This window comes from Scyliorhinus canicula, chromosome 24 (assembly GCF_902713615.1).
Source record: "Scyliorhinus canicula chromosome 24, sScyCan1.1, whole genome shotgun sequence".
Taxonomy (NCBI): domain Eukaryota; kingdom Metazoa; phylum Chordata; class Chondrichthyes; order Carcharhiniformes; family Scyliorhinidae; genus Scyliorhinus; species Scyliorhinus canicula.
Window position 1 is genome coordinate 18,059,340 of NC_052169.1, and position 21,641 is coordinate 18,080,980.

General features: G+C 47.3%; 3 protein-coding genes across 4 annotated transcripts in view; 2 read left to right on the forward strand and 1 right to left on the reverse strand.

Annotated features, from left to right (window-relative positions):
* The window catches only part of LOC119956850 (hydroxylysine kinase-like), an 81,787-nt gene that overhangs the window by 44,922 nt on the left and 15,224 nt on the right, over window positions 1-21,641 (forward strand). The window contains exon 6 of one of the 2 annotated variants that reach the window (XM_038784343.1): window positions 18,682-18,748. The exons of the other annotated variant lie outside the window; for it this stretch is intronic. The gene's annotated coding sequence lies outside the window, so the exon portion shown is untranslated. Of the gene's footprint in view, window positions 1-18,681; window positions 18,749-21,641 lie in introns of those variants that run through there. 2 annotated transcript variants of the gene reach the window in all.
* LOC119956728 (hydroxylysine kinase-like) lies at window positions 1,400-15,224 on the reverse strand. The gene is made up of 5 exons (XM_038784064.1): window positions 15,212-15,224; window positions 10,847-10,986; window positions 6,240-6,423; window positions 1,937-1,983; window positions 1,400-1,855 (listed from the first exon to the last, which is right to left on the reverse strand). The coding sequence occupies exons 1-5, from the start codon at window positions 15,222-15,224 to the stop codon at window positions 1,475-1,477; spliced, it is 765 nt and encodes a 254-aa protein (XP_038639992.1). The 3' UTR covers window positions 1,400-1,474.
* The window catches only part of LOC119956848 (hydroxylysine kinase-like), a 28,007-nt gene continuing 25,091 nt past the window's right edge, over window positions 18,726-21,641 (forward strand). The window contains exon 1 of the mRNA XM_038784338.1: window positions 18,726-18,801. The gene's annotated coding sequence lies outside the window, so the exon portion shown is untranslated. The remainder of the gene's footprint in view (window positions 18,802-21,641) is intronic.

The following is a 21,641-nucleotide window of genomic DNA, read 5'->3' on the forward strand; positions in this document are numbered from 1 at the left end:
CCCCCGAGCTTTCGATATACGACTTGGATCAACTGGAACACGCTCATCCCGGACACCGTGCCTTTGGAATTGTTCCCAAAATCCGCCACGTTCACATCAGGATATATCGTTCTTCAATCCGAAAGTATTCACCCACCTTGCTGCAATTATCAACAGCGGTAACGATCTCACGGACATGTTAACCAAAAGTTAAAAATAAACATAAAACTTTTCACAGTTGAGTATTGTTGTTTTGATAAGACACTGGATCCATCAATGTTGCAGCAAAACCATTCCGACAAGGGTCATGTTTCACATTATTTGAAATTCTGACATTTTTCACGATCTCAGCCTTTACCGCAGAATTATAAGAAATAAAACATGAAAACCCACAGAACATCCGCGCCCCACCCCTGCAGACACAAAACCCACCGCCCCATTGACCACCTCCCCCCCCCCCCCCCCCCCCCCCCCCCACCCCGCTCAGGACTTTACCCCTTACCCCACCTCCTCTGGGGCTATGCACTTCCCTCAACCTCTAGCGGGTTCTGTTCACCCGGGTGCATGTCGTGATTGACCGTCAGCGTTCCCTCATGCCAACGTGAATGTACAGTCCAACGGAGGAGCACGGTAGCACAGTGGTTAGTACTGCTGCGTGGGAGGGTTTCGTGTCTGTGTGGGTTTTCTCCGGGCGCTCCGGTTTCCTCCCACAAGTCCCGAATGATGTGCTGTTAGGTAATTTGGACATTCTGAATTCTCCCTCCGTGTACCCAAACAGGCGCTGGAATGTGGCGACTAGGGTATTTTCACAGTCACGTCATTGCAGTGTTAATGTAAGCCTACTTATGGCAATAAAGATTATTTTTTAAATGGCAATCAGGTTTAAATGCCCGACATGAATGTTCAAATTGTCATTGGTGGGGGGAGGGGACAATCAAGTGGGGAAATCTGTCAGTGTAAAAGCCGTTTCGCGGTCTTCTGTCCCTTCTGCCATTTCCCCCCAACCCCCCTCAAAAAAAAACAAGGGGCTGCTGTGGTAGTATGACTAGGGGTATTACGGTACCTGGGAGTGTGAGCTGCCATTGGTGCAGAAGGCTCGCTGCCCATTGGTCCAAGTGTTGTCTTCTCATTGGTCGAGAGGAAGGTAGCTCCGCCTATGAAGCTGGGTATAAGAACCCGGGTCTCCCAGCAGCCAGGTCATTTCTGTACTCCTGCTGCTGGGCACACTTCTTGTAGATTAAAGCCTTCGATTCGGACTACTCCTTCGTTTCCGTGTCCATTGATTGTGCATCAGCTGCTTTAGCTCAGCTGGCTTTGATGGCTGGTTCGTGATGTAGACTGAGGCCGTCAACGCAGGTTCAATTCCCGTACTGGCTGCAATTTTACTTCTTTACTAAAACAGGAAAAATTCCCCCCTTATCTTTGAATTACCGTTTTGGCAATAAAGAAAGATTTGCATTTAGATATCGGCAACACAGAACCAACTGGGTTTATATCAAGCGCAGTGGGTTTTGGCTGCCTCGTACCAAATCTTTTCCACTGCCTCTTTACCCAGTGACCACAATTGGTGCAAACACTTCCAGCCACTTCTTGCTGTGGTCAGGAGATATTCTTCATTTTCAGGGTACAGCAGAATATTGTATTTCGCCAGAACCAGCGACTGGGAAAAGCGGCAGAGAACCAGCAGAAACACAGCGTCTCGTTCCTCGGGGCCCAACGGGGTCACACTCTCGAACCCTGAAAGAACATGGCCCCCGACGCTTAGGGGATCGCTGCTCTCCAGCATCAGGTACATTATGGATATGGCCACGTCACATACAGAACAACCATAGTTCATGTCAGTGAAATCCAGGATCCCGGAGATGTCCAACTCCTGCTGGGGTGGGGGGGGGGGGGGGGGGTGTGGGGGGTGGGGGGTGGGGGGGTGTTGGTGTGGGGTCGGAATGGTCGGCTGAACAGATTGTACTAGAATGTTGGTGTGACTGAAATCTCCGTGATTTAGTGCTGGTAAAGAAACAAACATGGCAAAGTTTTATCATCTGTCACTAAAAACAACATCTAATCTGTATCTGAACATTGTTATGGGCCAGGGTTTAGAGAACACCAAAGTATATCATGGAGGTCACCTGACCTACAAATGTTTATAGATTTTGGTTATGGGGAGCACAAGGGCGTACTTTTCAGGTGTTATTCAACAGAGGCCTTAAACACTTTCAAACAAAACAAAGTTCATTCTACAAATTCAGTTAACATTTTATAAACACCCACAATAAGCATTTTTATCAACTATGCATATAAATACCCCACACAGCTACAGTACTCTATATATAACCCTTAATAACTTTCCTTTACTGTTTCACTCAAGTAACAACATCCAGATAACCAGACAAAAACCCCTTTACCCAAAACAGTAGTTTGAGTTCTTTCCAGAAAAAAAGTTATCACTTTTAAAGTATCAAGTGATCTGGACATCCTTTAACATGCAGAGAGAGAGAGACTCCAAGATCCTTGTAAAACTGAGTGCCACAGCCCCGCTCCCAGCTCAAAACGAAAGTAAAAACAAGAGCCACAGCCCGGCTGCACCCACACAATGACATCACTGAAGCTATTTGATAAACACATATTTCTTAAAGGGACACTCACATGACAACATCTCACACTGTTAAAGGAGTTATTATTTAGCACACACTTGTTAAAACATCAGCGAAGTGGTGGAAGGTTCATCAACAATGCTATCAAGCAGCACTTACTCAGCAATAACCTGCTCTTTGACTCTTTCAGTTTGGGTTCCGCCAGGGCCACTCAGCTCCTGACCTCAGTGCAACTTTTTTTTAGGATCTTTATTGTTACAAATAGGCTTATGCTAACACTGCAACAAAGTTACCGTGAAAAGCCCCTAGTCACCACACTCCGGCACCTGTTCGGGTACACAGAGGGAGAATTCAGAATGTCCAACTTACCGAACAGCACTTCTTTCTGGATTTGTGGGAGGAAACCGGAGCACCCGGAGGAAACCCACGCAGGCACGGGGAGGACGTGCAGACTCCACACAGACAGTGACCCAAGCCGGGAATCGAACTTGGGACCCTGGCGCTGTGAAGCAACAGTGCTAACCACTGTGCCACCGCGCTGCCCATGGGTCCAACCATGGTCCAAACATGGAAAAAAGAGCTGAACTTTGAGGAGAAGTGGCCTTGATATCGAAAGGCAGCATTTGACCAAGTGTAGCATCAAGGAGCCCCTGCAAATATGGAATCAATGGGATTCAATGTGAAAACTCACCACTGGTCATGCCCAGCACAAAGGATGATGGTTGTTGGAGATCCCAGGGCATCATCGCAGGGGTTCCTCAGGGTAGTGCCCTGGGCCCAACCTATTTTAGCCGCTTCATCAAAATTTTCTTTCCATCAGAAGGTTAGATGTGGGGATGTTTGCTGATGATTGCAAACAGCGTCATCGACCATAAATGTTGTAGTGATGCAAGCTGTGCCCATATAAGACCTGGACCTGGGCTGATAAGCAACAAGTAACAAGTGCCAGGCAATGACCATCTCCAACACGGAAAAGTTAACCATCTCCCCTTGACATTCAGAGGTATTACCATCACTGAATCCTCCACTATCGACATCCTGGGGGCTCACTATTGACCAGAAACTGAACAGGACACAACCAAATTAATATTGTGGTACAAGAGCAGATTAGAGGCTGGAAATTATGCGGAGAGTAACTCACCTCCAGACTCATCCACTACCTCCTTAACTACCTTCCTCACCCACAGACGACACCCCTTCACCACCCCCCCCCCCCCCCACCCGCCCACCCCGCCCAAACTACTATCCAAACTACCTGGCTATACTGCCACCATCACACCCCCTTTGACTACCTCTGACTAGCTTCCCTTACCCCCCCCCCCCCCGCCCCCAACCCCTCCAACTACCCTCCCCACTCCCTCCGGCCAGTCCTACCCATATCCTTCCCATTCTACCCAATTTCCCAACACACTCACCTTCTCCCTGGTTTCTCAAAGTAGCCATAACCTGTAAACTTAACGCTTTACGGCAGTTGGTGCTGTAAAAGGGGGGGGGGGGGGGGGCGGGCGTGGCTTCACTTTCACCCTGTTTATGTCTGCTCTGTACAGAAGACCCCGAACACCACGTCTTTCGGGACTTGTGGGAGGAAACCAGAGCACCCGGAGGAAACCCACGCAGACACGGGGAGAACGTGCAGACTCCGCACAGACAGTGACCCAAGCCGGGAATCGAACCTGGGACCGTACAAAAAGTTATGAGAATCACAAGTTTTAGTGAGGAACTGAAGGAAATTAGTATTAGAAAATAAATTGTTTTTGGGAAATTAATGAGCTTGAAGGCAGACAAATCTCCAAGGCCTGATAACCTTTATCCCAGAGTACTTAAGGAAGTAGCGCTAGAAATAGTAGATCTATTGGTGGTCATTTTCCTAAATTCCTTGAAATGAAATGAAATAAAAATCACTTATTGTCACAAGTAGGCTTCAAATGAAGTTACTATGAAAAGCCCCTAGTCGCCACATTCCGGCACCTGTTCGGGGAGGCTGGTACGGGAATTGAACCGTGCTGCTGGCCTGCTTTGTCTGCTTTCAAAGCCAGTGATTTATCCCTGTGCTAAGCCAGCCCCTGGGATGGTTCCTACAGATTATTGGGCAGCGAATGTAACCTCCGCTATTCAAAAAGGGAGGTAGAGTGAAAACAGGGAACTATAGACCAGTGAGCCTAACGTCGGTAGTAGGGAAGTTGCTGGAGTCAATTATCAAGAATTTCTAAGCACAGGATTTGGAAAGCAGTGGTATAATCAGACAAAGTCAGCATAGATTTGCGCAAGGAAAATCATGCTTGACAAATCTACTAGACTTCTTTGACCATATAACTAGTAGAGTTGACCAGGGAGAACCGGTGAATATGGTTTATTTAGACTTTCAGAATGCTTTTGACAAGGTCTCACGAAGCAGATTAATATGTAAAGTTAAAGCGCGTGAGATTACAGATAGTGTCTTCAGATGGATAGAAAGCTGGTTAGCAGACAGGAAGCAAAAGGTTGGAATAATGGGTCTTTTTCTGATTGACAGGCAATGACGGGTGGGATACCGCAGGGATCTGTGCTAGGACCCCAACTGTTCACATTATATATTAATGATTTGGATGAGGGAACTAAATGTATTATCTCAAAATTTGCAGATGATACAAAGTTGGGTGGGAGGGTGAGCTGTGAGGAGGATGCAGAGATGCTTCAGCGGGATTCAGACAGGCTGAGTGAGTGGGCAGATGCATGGCAGATGCAGTATAATGTGGATACATGTGAGGTTATCTGCTTTGGTACCAAAAATAGGAAGGCAGATTATTATTTGAATGGGTGCAAATTGAGAGAGGCGGATACTCAGCGAGACCTTGGTGTCCTCGTGCATCAGTCGCTGAGAGTAAACGTGCAGGTACAGCAGGCAGTAAAGAAGGCAAATGGTATGTTGGCCTCAATAGCGAGAGGATTTGAGTACAGGAATAGAGATGTTTTACTGCAATTGTACAGGGCATTGGTGAGGCCACACCTGGAGTACTGTGTGTGGTTTTGGTGTCGTTAAGGTGAGGAAGGATGTTCTTGCTATGGAGGGAGTACAGCGAAGATTTACCAGGCTGATTCCTGGGATGGTGGGACTGTCATACGAGGAGAGACTAGGATTCTATTCTTTGGAGTTTAGAAGAGTGAGAGGGGATCTCGTAGAAACTTGCAAAATTTTAACAGGATTAGACAGGGTAGATTCAGAAAGAATGTTCCTGATGGTGGGGGAGTCCAGAACTAGGGGTCATAGTTGAGGATAAGGGGCAAACCTTTTAGGACTGAGGTGAGTAGAGATTTCTTCACCCAGAGAGTGGTGAATCTGCGGAATTCCCTACCACAGAAAGTTGTTGAAGCCAAAACGTTGTGTAATTTCAAGAAGGAATTAGATATAGTTCTTGCGGCTAAAGGGATCAAGGGGTGTGGGGGGAAGGTGGGATCAGGGGATTGAACTTGATGATCAGCCATGATCGTAATGAATGGTGGAGCAGGCTCGAAGGGCCAAATGGCCGCCTCCTGCTTCCATGTTCTGTTATAGGCTCTGCCCAATATTCATTCCTATTGGCTACAGGATCTGAATATTAATTGAACTGTATAACTGGTAAAATATTGATTCTGCCAGTTCTAGAAATTTCTACCCAGTAGCTTTCCGGCCCAACAAAGGTGGACACTTACTTTTCCGAAACTTGCTGAGATTTGGAAGTATCTTTTCCTTGAATTGCTGAATAATTTGCTCCACCATTTGCTGATGGCTTTCCTCCTCCATCACGTGAAGGTACGTGTCCAGCATGTGAGTGTTTGAGAGCTTCCAGAGGAAATCCTCTCGCTGCAGACTCTCCCGGGTAGGATGCTGGAATTCCTGACAAAGAGACAAATCCCATTAGCATCTCCCAAACAATACATGGATCGTGCTGGGCGATAACAAAAATCCCCAGGGATCTGTTCTGTCTCCCTGCACAATTCATAGAATCCCGATAGTGCAGAAGGGAGCCATTCAGCCCATCGAGTCTACACCGACACTCGGAAAGAGCACCCCACCCAAGCCCACTCCCCAACCCCACCCAACCTGCAAATCACTGGACACTTGAGGGGATATTTAGCACGGCCAATCCGTCAATCCACCTAACCTGCACATCTTTGGACTGTGGGAGGAAACCGGAGCACCCGGAGGAATCCCACGCACAGACGGGGAGAACGTACAAATTCCACACAGTCACCCAAGGCCGGAATTGAACCCGGTCCCTGGCGCTGTGAGGCAGCAGTGCTAACCACTGTGCCACCCTCAGCATCAGCAGGCCCAGGATCAATTTAAAATTTAAAACTTTTCAATGTTCGTTCCTGACCTGGGAGTAGGGGACTATGAAGGTTGGACTCTGAAGTTGGCTGTGCTAAAGAGAAAATTGAGCTAAACTCAGTTTGCAAACTGCTAGCTGCTCCCTAATGAGCATCAGCGTGGAAAATCTAGAATAATTCTGATTGCCCTCTGGGCTGCTTTTGTTGGCTGCAGCCTGGAGGTAGGTGGGGCGCACGGAGAACTGGAACCCATGAGGTGTGAATTGTATTCAATCCGGGGGTGGTGGGGGGGGGGGGGGGGGGGGGGGGGGCACATAAGGGGGAAGGTATGGGAATGCGGGACAGGGTTGGGATGAGGACGAGATGAGACAGATGAAAAGAATGAGACTGTACTTTTCTTTGATCTTTAAGATTTTAGTTCAGACGGGCAGCATGGTCGGCACAGGCTTGGAGGGCCGAAGGGCCTGTTCCTGTGCTGTACTTTTCTTTGTTCTTTGAGTTAGATTTAGCATGAGAGGGATTGGATGGCTTGGGATGTGGATTTAAAGGAGCATTGTTACAATAAAGGTACTAATCTCACCGCAAATGTTTGGCGAGTCTCTGCTGGTTGATGCTCAATAAAGCAAAGGAATCAGATTACATTCCTAACGTGCTGTGATTATCCAGCATTTTCTGTTTTTAAAACAAGAGACAGATGGCCTGGTGTGTGGGGAGGGGAAAGGGAGGGTTTTTGCATTGAGAAAATAAATGTCTGGGATATTAAAAAAAAGCTGGAGGAGAAGGTCAGAGTCTAAATGTGTTGAGTCCTGAGGGCTGGAACATGCCTAATCGGACGATGAGACGCTGTTCCTCCAGCTTGTGACGGACTTCACCGGGAACATTACAGCAGGCCAAGGATGGGTATGTGCGCATGGGAGCAAGGTGCTGAGTAACAGTGCCAAGCAACAGGAAGGTCGAGGGCATGCTTGTGGACTGAGCGAAGTTGGAGTGCAAAGCAACCACCCTGTCTGTGTTCAGTCTCCCCAATGTAGAGGGAGGCCCCATTGGGAGCAGCGAAAGGAGTGTTTGGGGCCTTGAGTGGCGCGGAGGAAGGGGGTTAAGGGAAAGGTGTTGCACCTTCTGCGATTTCAAGGGAAGATGTCACGAGAAGGGGATTGCAGTTGGAGGAGTGTTGGAGGAGTGGACGAGGGTGTGACGGAGGGAGTGGTCCCTGCAGAACAGGGAGGAAGGGGGGGGTGTGGAGAAAATATGTTTTGTGGTGGCAACTTACTGGAGTTGGCAGACGTGGCAGAGGATGATTCTTTGGTGAGGTGAAAAGAGAGGGCAAGAGGGACCCCCCCGCCCTGTTTCCGGTCTGGTTTGAAGCTTCTTTAGCATGACGGTACTGCATACATTTTGAAGGGATTCTTTCAAAAGCTTTCCTCATTATTTGTGATCTCACCAACAGCTGGATTTTGGAACTTTTGTTCTTTACAAACAAAACGTTAAAATATCCAGATGTCCCAGACAAGGGCTGCTTTGTTCCAATGCAGCAATCTGAGCAGCAGACAGAATAGACCAGGAGGTGCACATGAAGCGCTGCTTCACTTGAAAAGAGTGTTTGGGCCCTGCATGGTGAGCAGGGAGGAGGGAAAGCAGCATTTTCTGCTCCCAATGCGGTCTACTGTACATTGGAGAGACTTAATGCTCTGCAGAACACGTCCGGTCCGTCCGTAAGCAGGACCTAGACCTTCCTGTTGCTTGCCGCTTAATATAATATCATTTTTATTATTGTCACAAGTAGGCTTACATTAACACCGCAATGAAGTTACTGTGAAAATTCCCCAGTCGCCACATTCCGGCGCCTGTTCGGGTACACAGGGAGAATTCAGAATGTCCAATTCACCTAACAAGCACGTCTTTCAACTCACCGTCCTGCTCTCATGCCCGCGTGTCCATCCTCGGCCTGCTGCAATGTTCCAGTGAAGCCCAGCGCAAACCGGAGGAACAGCACCTCACCTTCCCGATAGGCACGTTACAGCCTTCCGGACTTAACATGGAGTTCAACAACTTCAGACTGTGAACTCTGTCCTCCACCTTCACCCCATTTTTATTTTCATCCATTTATTATCATTTCATCCATGGATCTGTTTTTTCCTCACCAATGTCCCCCCCCCCCCCCCCCCCCACCACCCCACCTCACTTGGGCCATCTGTTCCCTACTCCCAGGTTGCCCTCTGACACACTGCCCACCTTTGTTCTGCTATTCGCACATTCTAATCTCTTTCTGTGGCACTATCAGCCCCTTCTTAGCCTTAATCACCTCCATTTACATTCTCTTTGCCTTTCTGTCCACGTCTTTGTCTATCTCCACCTATTGCCGGCCCCCTCTCCAACTTCACCACTCCACCGTATAAATCTGACCCTATTTCCAGTTCTCCCTAGCTTTGACAAAGAGTCATCCAGACTCGAAACGTTAGCGCCCTCCTCTCTCCACAGATGCTGTCAGACCTACTGAGATTGTTCAAAGTTTGTTCAATTTTGTTTCGATCTCTCCCAACTGCAGTTTAATACCCAACGCATTTTCCCTCTCTTAAGTTCTGATGAAGTGTCAAAGGGCTCAACGTGTTGACTCTACTGTTGCTGCCGGACCTGCTGAGTTTTTCCAGTCGGGAAACTCGGGAGATAAATGCAAGTCTCTCTTTCTTGTTGCAACCCTTTGGTTTGAAGGATTTTCTAACCTTTCAACTTCAAACAATTTCTCTGCACCAGCTGAGCATTTACAGTGTTAATTCCTCCCTCGGAGAGAGTGAAAGTGGCCCGAGGCTTTTGCTGTTCCTACTTTAACCCCTTCGTATCTGCGATTTGATGATGCTTTAGACTAGAAAGTTCACATTAAGCAGACAGCTCCTGTCGGGGAGGTTGGTGTCTGGGACCTCGGCTGATATAAGCAGGGAGGGTGTCCTTGTAATTGTTCTTGTTCCCATCCCTCCGTTGCAGCCTGGTACTACTGAGTTCACCCATACGGATAGCAGCCGACATTTAAGACTAGTAGGAGGAGGCAAACACAGGGGCAGCACGGGTGGCACAGTGGTTAGCCCTGCTGCCTCACAGTGCCAGGGACCCGGGTTCAATTCCGGCCTTGGATGACTGTCTGTGCGGAGTCGGCACGTTCTCCCCGTGTCTGAGTGGGTTTCCTCCGGGTGCTCCGGTTTCCTCCCGCGGTCCAAAGATGTGCAGGTTAGGTGGAGTTGCAGAGGTAGTGTTGGGGAGTGAGCCTAGGCAGCGTACTCTTTCAGAGGGTCGATGCAGCCTCAATGGGCCAAATGGCCCTCCTTCTACACTGGAGGAATTCTATTCCGTTCTACAACCTTCCCCACTCTGCACCCACCCCCCATAACATAAGGCAGGTGAGAGCTGAGGGTATGTTGGAGCGAAACGGGAATGTATGGAGGGGAAACTGGGAAAAGGGAGAGCGAGGAATGCCGGAGGAGGCAGAGAGCGGGAGAAATACTATTCAAACCTCCATTTAAATTTGTTTTATAAACGACAATAACATTACAGCTCCTGACAGCTGACTCAGACACAAACCCTTGTGTGTGTGTGTGTGTGTGTGTGTGGGGGGGGGGGGGCGAAGTAACATATAGGAAATCTCAGGGAACACAGAATCCCAGTCATAGAACATGGAACAGTACAGCACAGAACAGGCCCTTCGGCCCTCGATGTTGTGCCGAGCAATGATCACCCCACTCAAACCCACGTATCCACCCTATACCCGTAACCCAACAACCCCCCCCCTTAACCTTACTTTTAAGGACACTACGGGCAATTTATCATGGCCAATCCACCTAACCCGCACATCTTTGGACTGTGGGAGGAAACCGGAGCACCCGGAGGAAACCCACACACACACGGGGAGGACGTGCAGACTCCGCACAGACAGTGACCCAGCCGGGAATCGAACCTGGGACCCTGGAGCTGTGAAGCATTGATACTAACCACCATGCTACCGTGCTGCCCCCTTTGACAATTAACCTTCCAGGGCTCCCATTTGTGATTCGGTTTCTACGGAGTTCCTGGATTCTAACTTCTCGCTCAGTAATCACGCCAGACAAACCAAAGGCTCGTTTCAACAACAAGGTCATAAAAGCTGCAATGATTAAAACCAGATGGCAACATCTGACAATTTCAGCAGCAGCAATTGATATTTTTCAGAGCTCCTTTAACATAAGAAATCATCGCAAAAGCATTTCATTTCATAACAGCACAATAACAGCAATAAAAAATGCATTAAGCCACAAAGGAGCTAAAAAGCCAGCTTGGTCAGAAAGGTAGGATATAGGGTGGGAATTCCTGCGTTTAAGGATTAAACAGCCGAAAGTGCGTCCAGCCACACCTTTAATGCACACTGTTTGTGCGAGTTCTACAGAACATCAAAGCCTGACACCCCCACTGTAACAAGACTGCTGGTCCCCCTCCCACCTCCAGCTGGAACCAGTGACATGCCAGCCCGCTGAAGACTGAGGGACTTGTTCAGCATCTTCAAAAGCAAGACAACCCCATCTCTGATGATGTAGCACAGCCCACAGGGTTGGCCTTTGCATTAACCTTTTCTTTTTCTCGACCAGTGAGGACATTTTTCCAGGAATGTTTCCAGCCAATGTGCAAACAACATCTGGGACGCAGTATCCGAAAGGGCGTGGAAGGGGTTTCAATACTAGCTGTGCACATCCAGAGGGGTTTGAAAGCCTATTTGAAGAGGAGACATTTAACAGTGCTCTGGGGAGAGGGCAGAGGGGTGAGATTAATTTAATAGAGCTCTTCCAAGCTGCCTGCACAAGCACGATGGGCTGAATGGCCTCCTTCTGTTTTATGATGTGACATAATTACAGCAAGGGGGGGAAAAAGGAGATTTCAGCGCGGGTGAAATGGCAGTGGAGCCTATGAATGGAACTAAGGAAGAGGAAAGGATGCAAGACTCTGGTTAGAGTTGTAGCGGGCACTGTGCTGGCTGATTGTAAAGCACAAAAGTGCCAGGGAAGTCATTGTGGGTGGCAGGGCCTAGAAAAATATCATGAGCTCTCTGGTTTCACGTGTCTTGGTAAGATCATCCATCTTCCTGCATCTTCCAGCTGTGTGAGTCGGTAGAGCTGGTGCTCACCCCACTGACCACCTCTTTTTATTCCCCCCAATGGCCTGCTCCAGTGGGGCCTCCTTGGAAAAGAAACTCCAAGCTGAGCAGAGGTAATCTTACTGCACAGCATTGATGAGTCCTCAACCAGCTTCGATGAAACATGACAAGCTTTTGATGAATATTTTAATCATCAAGTTGGGTAGTGCGTGGAGTTTAAAAAGTGGGATAGAAAACCCCCAGTAAAGCAATGAAAGAGAAAAGGGCATTATCTGAACAAATCGCACATGGATGCCAGTGAGGCCATGATATTTCCAGAAGTCCCCAAAAAATATATCTTTTTGGGAAACCCAACACATTACCCAAACACAACAGCAGGTGGCAGTGCAGATCAAGCAGTAAATTAAAGAAAGCTATCTGGTGCAGTCTGAAATACAGAAAATAAAAATGTAATAAAGTTGGAAAATGCGCACGTGAAAACTGAATCAGAAGATTTAAATCAAAGTTGAAGCTGAGCATATACCTTTGAAAATGTGCATTAAACAAAATCCATCAATGAACCAAACATTTTGTGACAGCTCAAAAATGTGTTTCTTCATATTTTAAAGAAGACCAGGAGGAAATAACAACTCTATCTGCTGAAGAAAACCTGATCAGTGAAGAGAACCAACTTTCACATACGAAAGATGAGTTAGCAAAGCTAAAAATGAGAACCGATCAGGGAGCCGGAACGTTACTCACGAGAGTAGAACGTGTGAAGCACTTAAGTGGCAAATTTGTAGAAGCAAATTCAACTAAGATGAATCTTCTTACTACCAAAGTGAATAACCTCACTCTTCCCCATGGCATACTCCATCTACCCCCCCCTGCATTGTTCACTCACTTAAACTGTCTATAACTCTTTGCAGTCTCTTTATGTGTCCTCCTGACAGCTTACATTCCCAAATAGCTTACACCAACCAACAGATGGCTGTCAGTTCTTTACTCAAGTTCTCCAACAGGTATTCTCCAACTATCCCTGGGGATTCATCCTAAAAACTATCTTCAATGGGGATTCCACATTCAGCAGGTAACGCCCAACGCAAACAGATTTCTTAGATTTCTAAGGAGGAGTCAAAATTGTAGCTTACCAAACAATCGTTTGTCCAGTCCTGAAGTAAGCAAATTGTGTGTGGGATCCTTACATGGCGAGAGATATAAAGAAGATTGAAGTGATCCAAAGGCATGAGTCTGAAGACCATAAGACATTGGAGCAGAAGTAGACCATTCGGCCCATCTATTCTGCTCCACCATTCAATGAGGTTATGACTGATCTGATAATCCTCAATTCCACTTTCCCACCTTATCTCCTAACCCTTTATTCCCTTACTGATTAAAAATATGTCTATCTCAGCCGTGAACATATTTAACGATCCAACCTCTACAGTAAAGAATTCCACAGATTCACTACTCTCTGAGAGAAGAAATTACTCCTCCCCTCTATCTTAAATGGACGACCCCCTCACTCTGAGATTATGCCCTCTGGTCCTCGACTCTCCCACAAGGGGAAATAACTTCTCAGCATCGACCCTGTCAAGTCCCCTAAAAATCCTATTTGTCTCAATAAGGTCGCCTCTCATTCTCCTAAACTCCAATAGGTACAGGCTCAACCTCTCCTCACAAGAAAATCCCTCCATACCTGGGATCAGCCTAGTGAACCTTCTCTGGACTGTCTCCAATGCCAGAATACCTTTCCATAGATCGGGAGTGTTCCAGATGTGGTCTGATTGGTGCCTTGTGTAGATTTAGCAAGACTTCCCTATTTTTATGCTGCATTCACTTTGCAATAAAGGCCAACACTCCATTTCCTTTCCCTATGACCTGCCGACCTTGTCTGCTGGCTTTTTTGTGATTTATGCACAGTAAGTTTTCTGAAGTCTTTCTCCATTTAAATAATATTCCGCTCCTTTATTCTTCCTACCAAAGTGCACGAATTCACATTTTCCTACATTATATTCCATCTCCCAAATTTTTGCCCACCCACTTAACTGGCCTAAGTCCCTCTGTAGACTCTTTGTGTCACCTTCACCAAAGAACAAAGAAAAATACAGCACAGGAACAGGCCCTTCGGCCCTCCAAGCCTGTGCCGACCATGCTGCCCGTCGAACCTAAAATCTTCCACACTTCCGGGGTCCATATCCCTCTATTCCCATCCTATTCATGTATTTGTCAATACGTCCCTTTAACGTCACTACTGTACCTGCTTCCACCACCTCCTCTGGCAGCGTGTTCTAGGCGCCCACTACCCTCTGTGTAAAAAAACCTTCCTTCGCACATCTTCTCTAAACTTTGCCACTCGCACCTTAAACCTATGTCCCCGAGTAATTGCCTCTTCCACCCTGGATAAAGCTTCTGACTATCCACTCTGTCCATGTCCCTCATAGTTTTTGTAGACTTCTATCAGTTCACCCCTCAACCTCCGTCGTTCCAGCGAGAACAAACCGAGTTTATTCAACCTCTCATCATAGCTAATTCCTTCCATACCAGGCAACATCCTGGTAAATCTCTTCTGTCCCCTCTCCAAAGCCTCCACATCCTTCTGGTAGTGTGGCGACCAGAATTGAAGTGTGGCCTAACTAAGGTTCTATACAGCTGCAACATGACTTGCCAATTCTTATACTCAATCTCCCAGCCGATGAAGGCAAGCATGCCGTATGCCTTCTTGACTACCTTCTCCACCTGCGTTGCTACTTCCAGTGACCTGTAGACCTCTACACCCAGATCCCTCTTCCTGTCAATACACTTAAGGGTTCTGCCATTTACTGTATTAGACCTTCCAAGATGCAATACCTCACATTTGTCCGGATTAAACTCCATCTGCCATCTCTCCGCCCAAGTCTCCAACCAATTGAGATCCTGCTATATTCTCTGACTGTCCTCATTGCTGTCTGCAGTTCAACCAAGCTTTGTGTCATCCGCAAACTTACTAATCACACCAGTTACATTTTCCTCCAAATCATTTATATATACTACAAACAGCAAAGGTCCCAGCACTGATCCATGCGGAACACCACTAGTCACAGCCCTCCATTCAGAAAAACACCCTTCCATTGCTACCCTCTGTCTTCTATGACCCAGCCAGTTCTGTATCTATATTACCAGCTCACCTCTGATCCGTGTGTCTTCACCTTCTTTACCAGTCTGTCATGAGGGATCTTGTCAAAGGCGTTATTGAAGTCCATGTAGACAACTTCCACTGCCTTACCTTCATCAATCATCTTCGTCACTGCCTCAAAAAACTCGATCAAGTTCGTGAGACATGATCTTCCCTTCACTAAGCCATACTGTCGCTCGCTAATATGTCCACTTGCTTTCTCACCTACTTTTGTGTCATCCGCAAACTTGGCAATGGTACATTCACTTCCCTCATTCTTGTTATTAATATATATTGTAAATAATTGATATTGCAACATGGGCAGCTGCTACAACTCTTGCAATGGCGGCGAAGGGCAGGATTTCCAATCCTTAGCACCTTGATCCGTAGCCTTGTGCGTGTCGGTGTTCAGGCAGTGAGTTCCAGATTCCCAACACCCTCGGGGTGAAAAAGGTGTTTCTCAAATCCCGTCTAAATCCCCTGCCCCCGGTTACTGAGGCCGCTACTAAGGGGAAAAGTTCCTTCCTATCTACCCTGTCAATGTCCGTCGTCATTTTGTACATTTCGATCATGTCCCCCCCCCCAGCCTCCTCCGCTCTCCAGAGAACCACCCCAGCCTAGCCAGCCACTCTTTTTTTTAAATAAACATTTTATTAAGGCATTTATGGCTTTATAACAACAATGGATACAAGTACAAATGGAAACATAATCCAGTGCGTACACACCCCTCCATCGCCCGCTGTTCCCGCCTAAACTAGACAAAAATAGCCTAACTTTCCCTACCCCCCTTACTCCCTAACCCCCCCCCCCCCCGGAATGAACCCTAACGTTGATCCTCTCAGGGTGAACTTGCTAGCTGGAATGCTCCGGCAACATCCTGGCGAATCTCAGCTTCTTTTTTTAATGAAAAATATTTTATTGAGACAATTATCTTATACATTTAACAGAATAAGCAACCGGCCACCAAGGAAAACCAAACCCAGCCAACGTGGCTGACATAAACAACACCCCAACAACTTCCCCACCGAAATATCCCCCTCCCTCCGGGCAAACCCTAGCATCGATCCCCTTCGGACACGCCCAAAACATGATTCACAGGCCCATTCGCACACCGCCCACACCTATCTTCCCCCCCTTCAAATGTAGTAAGTCATATGTGGCCTGTGGACCACCTTAAATTGTATAAGGCTCAGGATCCATTGACCCGCCTCAGGGCGTCCTCCCATCACCCAGCCTCCCAACTTCCAACCCAGCTCTTCCTCCCACTCCCGCTCAACCTCCCGTATCGGGGTTTCCCCCAGTCCATCAGCTCCTTATAGATTTCCGATACTTTCCCCTCCCCTACTCCCGTTTTCGACATTATCTTATCCTGTAGCCCCTGGGGCGGCCGGTATGGAAAGGTCGATAACTGCCTCCGCATAAAGTCCCTCACCTGCAAGTAATGGAACCCACTCCCAGCGGGCGGCTCTGTTATAGTCCTGGCCTTTCCCTCCAAGATAACCAGATATGTAGTGTTGACAAAGAATATAAAAATAAGAAGTTTGAATCAAAACAAATTTATTTTACCGTACTTACTTTGATTAGGTTCGCACACTTTACTATTACAAAACTAATAATACTGAATCTGTAGTACAGTAATCAATATTCTATCTAACTAATAAACTACACCCTGACTTGACCTTGTGCTATATCTCCACAATCGATTCTCACTCTGCTCTCATCAGCATCTCACCATGTTCCCTTCAGCTTCTCCCAGAATTCCTAGAGTTGCTGTCTTGTACACAGTGAATTAGTAACGCCATCTAGTGTTTGATTTACACACCCGCGATTTACCCGCACATCTTTGGACAGTGGGAGGAAACCGGAGCACCCAGAGGAAACCCACGCACACACGGGGAGGACGTGCAGACTCCGCACAGACAGTGACCCAGCCGGGAATCGAACTTGGGACCCTGGAGCTGTGAAGCATTTATGCTAACCACCATGCTACCGTGCTGCCCTCTGTACTGCACTGTTCTGCACTGTAAATTCTATGAGAACGGCAGAGGCGCCGTTAATAGTGGCCCTAAACCCGTGTCCTTACATGAGGCTGCCTCCATCTGCTCCCATACCGACCCTTCCTCCACTACCTATTTCCTGACCATCGCTATATAATAATAATAATAATCATCACTTATTGTCACGAGTAGGCTTCAATTAAGTTACTGTGAAAAGCCCCTAGTCGCCACATTCCGGCGCCTGTTCGGGGAGGCCGGTACGGGAATTGAACCCGCGCTGCAGACATTGTTCTGCATTACAAGCCAGCTGTTTAGCCCACTGTGCTAAACCAGCCCAATAGTATTCACCACGCAGCAGTAATTTATAAAGTTCGGGAGAGTCAGCCCCCCCCCCCCCCCCCCCCCCCCCCGCCCGACCCCACTCCAGCAACACCTTCCTCACCAACGGGGCTTTACCCACACATTTTACATGAGGAAGGATGGGAGGAGGCTCAATTGGAGCATTAAAAAACAGCATGGACTGGTTGGGCTGAATGGCCTGTTTCTGTGATGTATATTCTCCATAATCCAATCAAATCATTGTGCTGTATCCAGCAGTGAGGTCCGGGCATAATCTAAAGGTGACTCAACTTTTGATCCTCAAGCCCAGGTCTGCAGGCACTCGAGGTGCAAAATAGCTTTGACATTTGGACAACGTGAGCGGCACGGTAGCTCAGTGGGTAGCACTGGTGCTTCACAACGCCAGGGTCCCAGGTTCGATTCCCGTCTTGGGTCACTGCCTGAGCAGAGTCTGCACGTTCTCCCCGGGTCTGCATGGGTTTCCTCCGGGTGCTCCGGTTTCCTCCCACAAGTCCCGAAAGACGTGCTTGCTAGGTGAACTAGACATTCTGAATTCTCCCTCTGTGTACCCGAACAGGCGCCAGACTGTGGCAACTAGGGGCTTTTCACAGTAATTGCATTGCAGTGTTAATGTAAGCCTACTTGTGACAGTAAAGATTATTATTATAAAATGTGCACCTTTAAGGAGTAGGATCCAGATACTCGTGTGGTGATCTTCGTGAGATTGACTTCAAGATGGACGGCATAATATTCACAAAGATATTTGAGGCTAGGTTCATCAACAAAGCTAAATTTATTTTACACTACTTAAATTAAAGTTCAAAACTTATTTCTATAGTAAACAAATAGATTATATTAAGCTACACTCAGTAACACTATCTCTATATTCTATAACTATATCTATCCTCTCTAGCTCTCCTCCAGCCTCCTCTCCTCTATTCAATTCTCTCCCAGATGCCTAAGAGTCAGTGCCTTTTATACTACTGTCCCTAGCTCCATCTAGTGTCTTATTGTAACATGACATTAACTCCTCACAAGCTGTAGGTTTCTATAATGTTAGAACTCGGGCTTCTGATATCTACAGAAGCTGCGTAATCATTTTGCACTGTTCCTGTACCTGCTGACTTGGCAAGTGTCAACTCGCGTATGGCATTGAGAACTGTTCTTTTGAATCATCAAAATAAATTCAGCAGTAAAGGGAGGTTCTAATCTCTCTCCATTTATGTTAATTCTGTTAATCATTAGCCCAGGAAGTGCACTATGGAATCGTACAAGCATTAATCCATCATATGCAAGCTCATGAGATTCTACACTTAAATTCTGCTCGGAGGACAGTGACTTGGACATCGCTGCGCTTCAGACCAAGTAAGCAGCAGCAAACTTTGAATTTTTCCTGAACTGTACCACGCACCATCAAATGGACAAGAGATCACCTCACATAGAAGATAAGTTGTTCCACAGATAATAGATGTTTAGAATTCATTTACGGGATGTGGGCGTCGCTGGTTAACCAGCATTTATTGCCCATCCCTTGTTGCCCATCAGAACGTGGTGGCGAGCTGCCTTCTTGAACCGCTGCAGTCCTTGAGGTGTAGGTACACCCACTGTGCTGTTAGGGAGGGCGTTCCAGGATGTTGCCCCAGCGACAGTGAAGGTACGGCCGATATATTTCCAAGTCGGGGTGGTGAGTGACTTGGAGGGGAACCTCCAGGTGGTGGGGTTCCCAGGTATCTGCTGCTCTTGTCCTTCTAGATGGTAGCGGTCATGGGTTTGGAAGGTGCTGTCTGAGGAACCTTGGTCAGTTACTGCAGTGCATCTTGTAGATGGTACACACGGCTGCCACTGTTCGCCGGTGGTGGAGAGTTGGATTGGATTTATTTATTGTCACGTGTACCGAGGTACAGTAAAAAGTATTTTTCTGCGAGCAGCTCAACAGGTCATTAAGTACATGAAAAGAAAAGGAAATAAAAGAAAATACATAATAGGGCAACACAAGGTACACAATGTAACTACATAAGCACCGGCATCGGATGAGGCATACAGGGGTGCAGTGTTAATGAGGTCAGTCCAGAAGAGGGTTGAATGTTTGTGGAAGGGGAGCAATCAAGCGGGGCTGCTTTGTTCTGGATGGTGTCGAGCTTCTTGAGTGTTCCTGGAGCTGCACTCATCCAGGCAAGTGGAGAGTATTCCATCACTGACTTGTGCCTTGTAGATGGTGGACAGGCTTTGGGGGGGGGGGGGGGGGGTCAGGAGGTGAGTTACTCGCTGTAGGATTCCTAGCCTTTGCCTACTCTTGTACCCACAGTATTAATGTGGCTGGGTCCAGTTCAGTTTCTGGTCAATGCTAAACCCCCAGGATGTTGATAGTGGGGGATCCAGCGATGGTAATGACATTGAATGTCAAGGATCCAGAGTTAGATTCTCTCTTGTCTGAATCATCCCAGCATCATTCCCAGCTCCAAGCGCACAGACAGAAATGTCAAGGGAAAAATCTTGTGGGTCTGGGAGATGGACATCCCGACTGAACCCAATTCAGCCAATGAACAAAGCTGTGCCTAGCCTTACGTTTGAGAAAAATGCGGCTCCCGTTGTTTACTGCTCCTCTGCGGTTGAGGAGGTCCGCTTCCCGGATGTTGTGTCCAATTTAGGAAGGGGACGGGACAGTCGGGAATGGGTGAAGATACGGAATTGGGAATAGAGCAGCTGGACCACCTCCCCACCTGCCTCACACGGTGATGGCCGGAGCACCGTGACTGCATGCTTTGTATCCTCACCCCCACTGCCACCCCCATCCCCCCAACTGACCTCCCCCACCCTCACCCACACAGCACCCTCCGAGGAGCAAAATAAATTGGAGAGCAGGGGCCAGAAAGGGGGGGGGGTCTGGAATTAATGTGGAAACTCTAACATGTGCACCAGCTGTGGCTTGGTGGGCTGATGCTTGTTTCTGAGTCCAAAGATTGCGGATTCAAATTGAAGCATAAAAATTACGGTTGACCCTTTGGTTCACTCTGCTGATGCTGACAGGGGTGTGCTGCAGGGTTGATGAAGTTGTTTTGTGGATGAGATGTTGGACTGAGGCCTTGTCTGCCTCCGCATGCAGGTGTAAGAGGTCCCGTGGCATTTCTCAGTGAGCAGCAGGGACCTAAGAATTTTATCTGTTCCAATCAGATCACCTCTCATTCTTCGGAACCCCAGGGCGTTTGAAAGAGATGAATGCACAGGGAGGTATTTGTTTGTAGATCCAATCGGAGATGTGGGAGTGAACTTTCATCAGCAGTGGGAAAAGTTAGCACGAATGTCCTTAGTAGGTTTTCCAACCTGGCGAGAGGATCAGGGAGTCAGCAGAGGAGAAGGCTGTTGTGTTGTTACTCGTGTCTTAATAAAGCTCGTAGTCTCAAATGTGGAGAAGATGCTTTATTGTGAATTCGTTCTCTCTTCAGAGCTCTACCTATGGCTACCTTCAGTGCTACCTGCTGCTGTGTGTGTACAGCTACCAGTTCTGCCTGATGTGAAGTGTCCTCACTTCCTGTCCCCGTCTATTTATATGGCTCTCCCGTGCCCCCTCTAGTGTTTGCTCAGTTGTATTGCATCTAGTTAACTTGTGATCACCACATCCCCCTTTTTCTCTTTACATATTTTCTGTACATCGTTAAAGAAAATTGTACATCCTGTCCCGGTGTATTTATAGCTCTCCCTCTGGTGTTTGCTCAGTTGTTTTGTATCTAGTCAATCTGCGATCACCACATCCCCCTTTTTCTCTTTACATATTTGCTGTACATCGTTAAAGAAAATTATAGAAAACAGTTACGATATGCGTATCTATACAGGTGATGGTGCTATTGCATATTTTACAAAGCCAATGTATTTATATGTCCAATCTTAATAAAAACATTTGAGTCCAAACATGATGAATTTGTTCAGAGCTTTTTTTCTTTTTGTTGTTGATGACGTGGTGATATTGATATTGCAAGTCCGCTGTGAATGTTGTTGGTGTTCCTTGTTATTTTAAGTACCCAATGCATCATCCCGAGGTGTTTGCATGGTCACCTCACTGATGTTGACTGGCATGGACTTTTTTCTGTGCTTGTGGTATTGATTTATTGTCTCATCCGCCTTGGATGCTGGTGTGCTTGCTCGTTCTGGAGCAGACGTGAGTTTGTGCGATTCGTTGTCATCCCATGACATGTTTGTAGTCTTGTCAT

Excerpts from the sequence above, each read along its gene's own strand:
- LOC119956728 (XM_038784064.1), bottom strand. Across the intron at positions 6,424-10,846 it reads TTGTCAAAGGGGGCAGCACG|GAATTCCAGCATCCTACCCG; the intron begins GTAGCATGGTGG and ends TCTCTTTGTCAG. Across the intron at positions 1,856-1,936 it reads CCAACATTCTAGTACAATCT|CAGGAGTTGGACATCTCCGG; the intron begins GTTCAGCCGACC and ends CCCCCACCCCAG.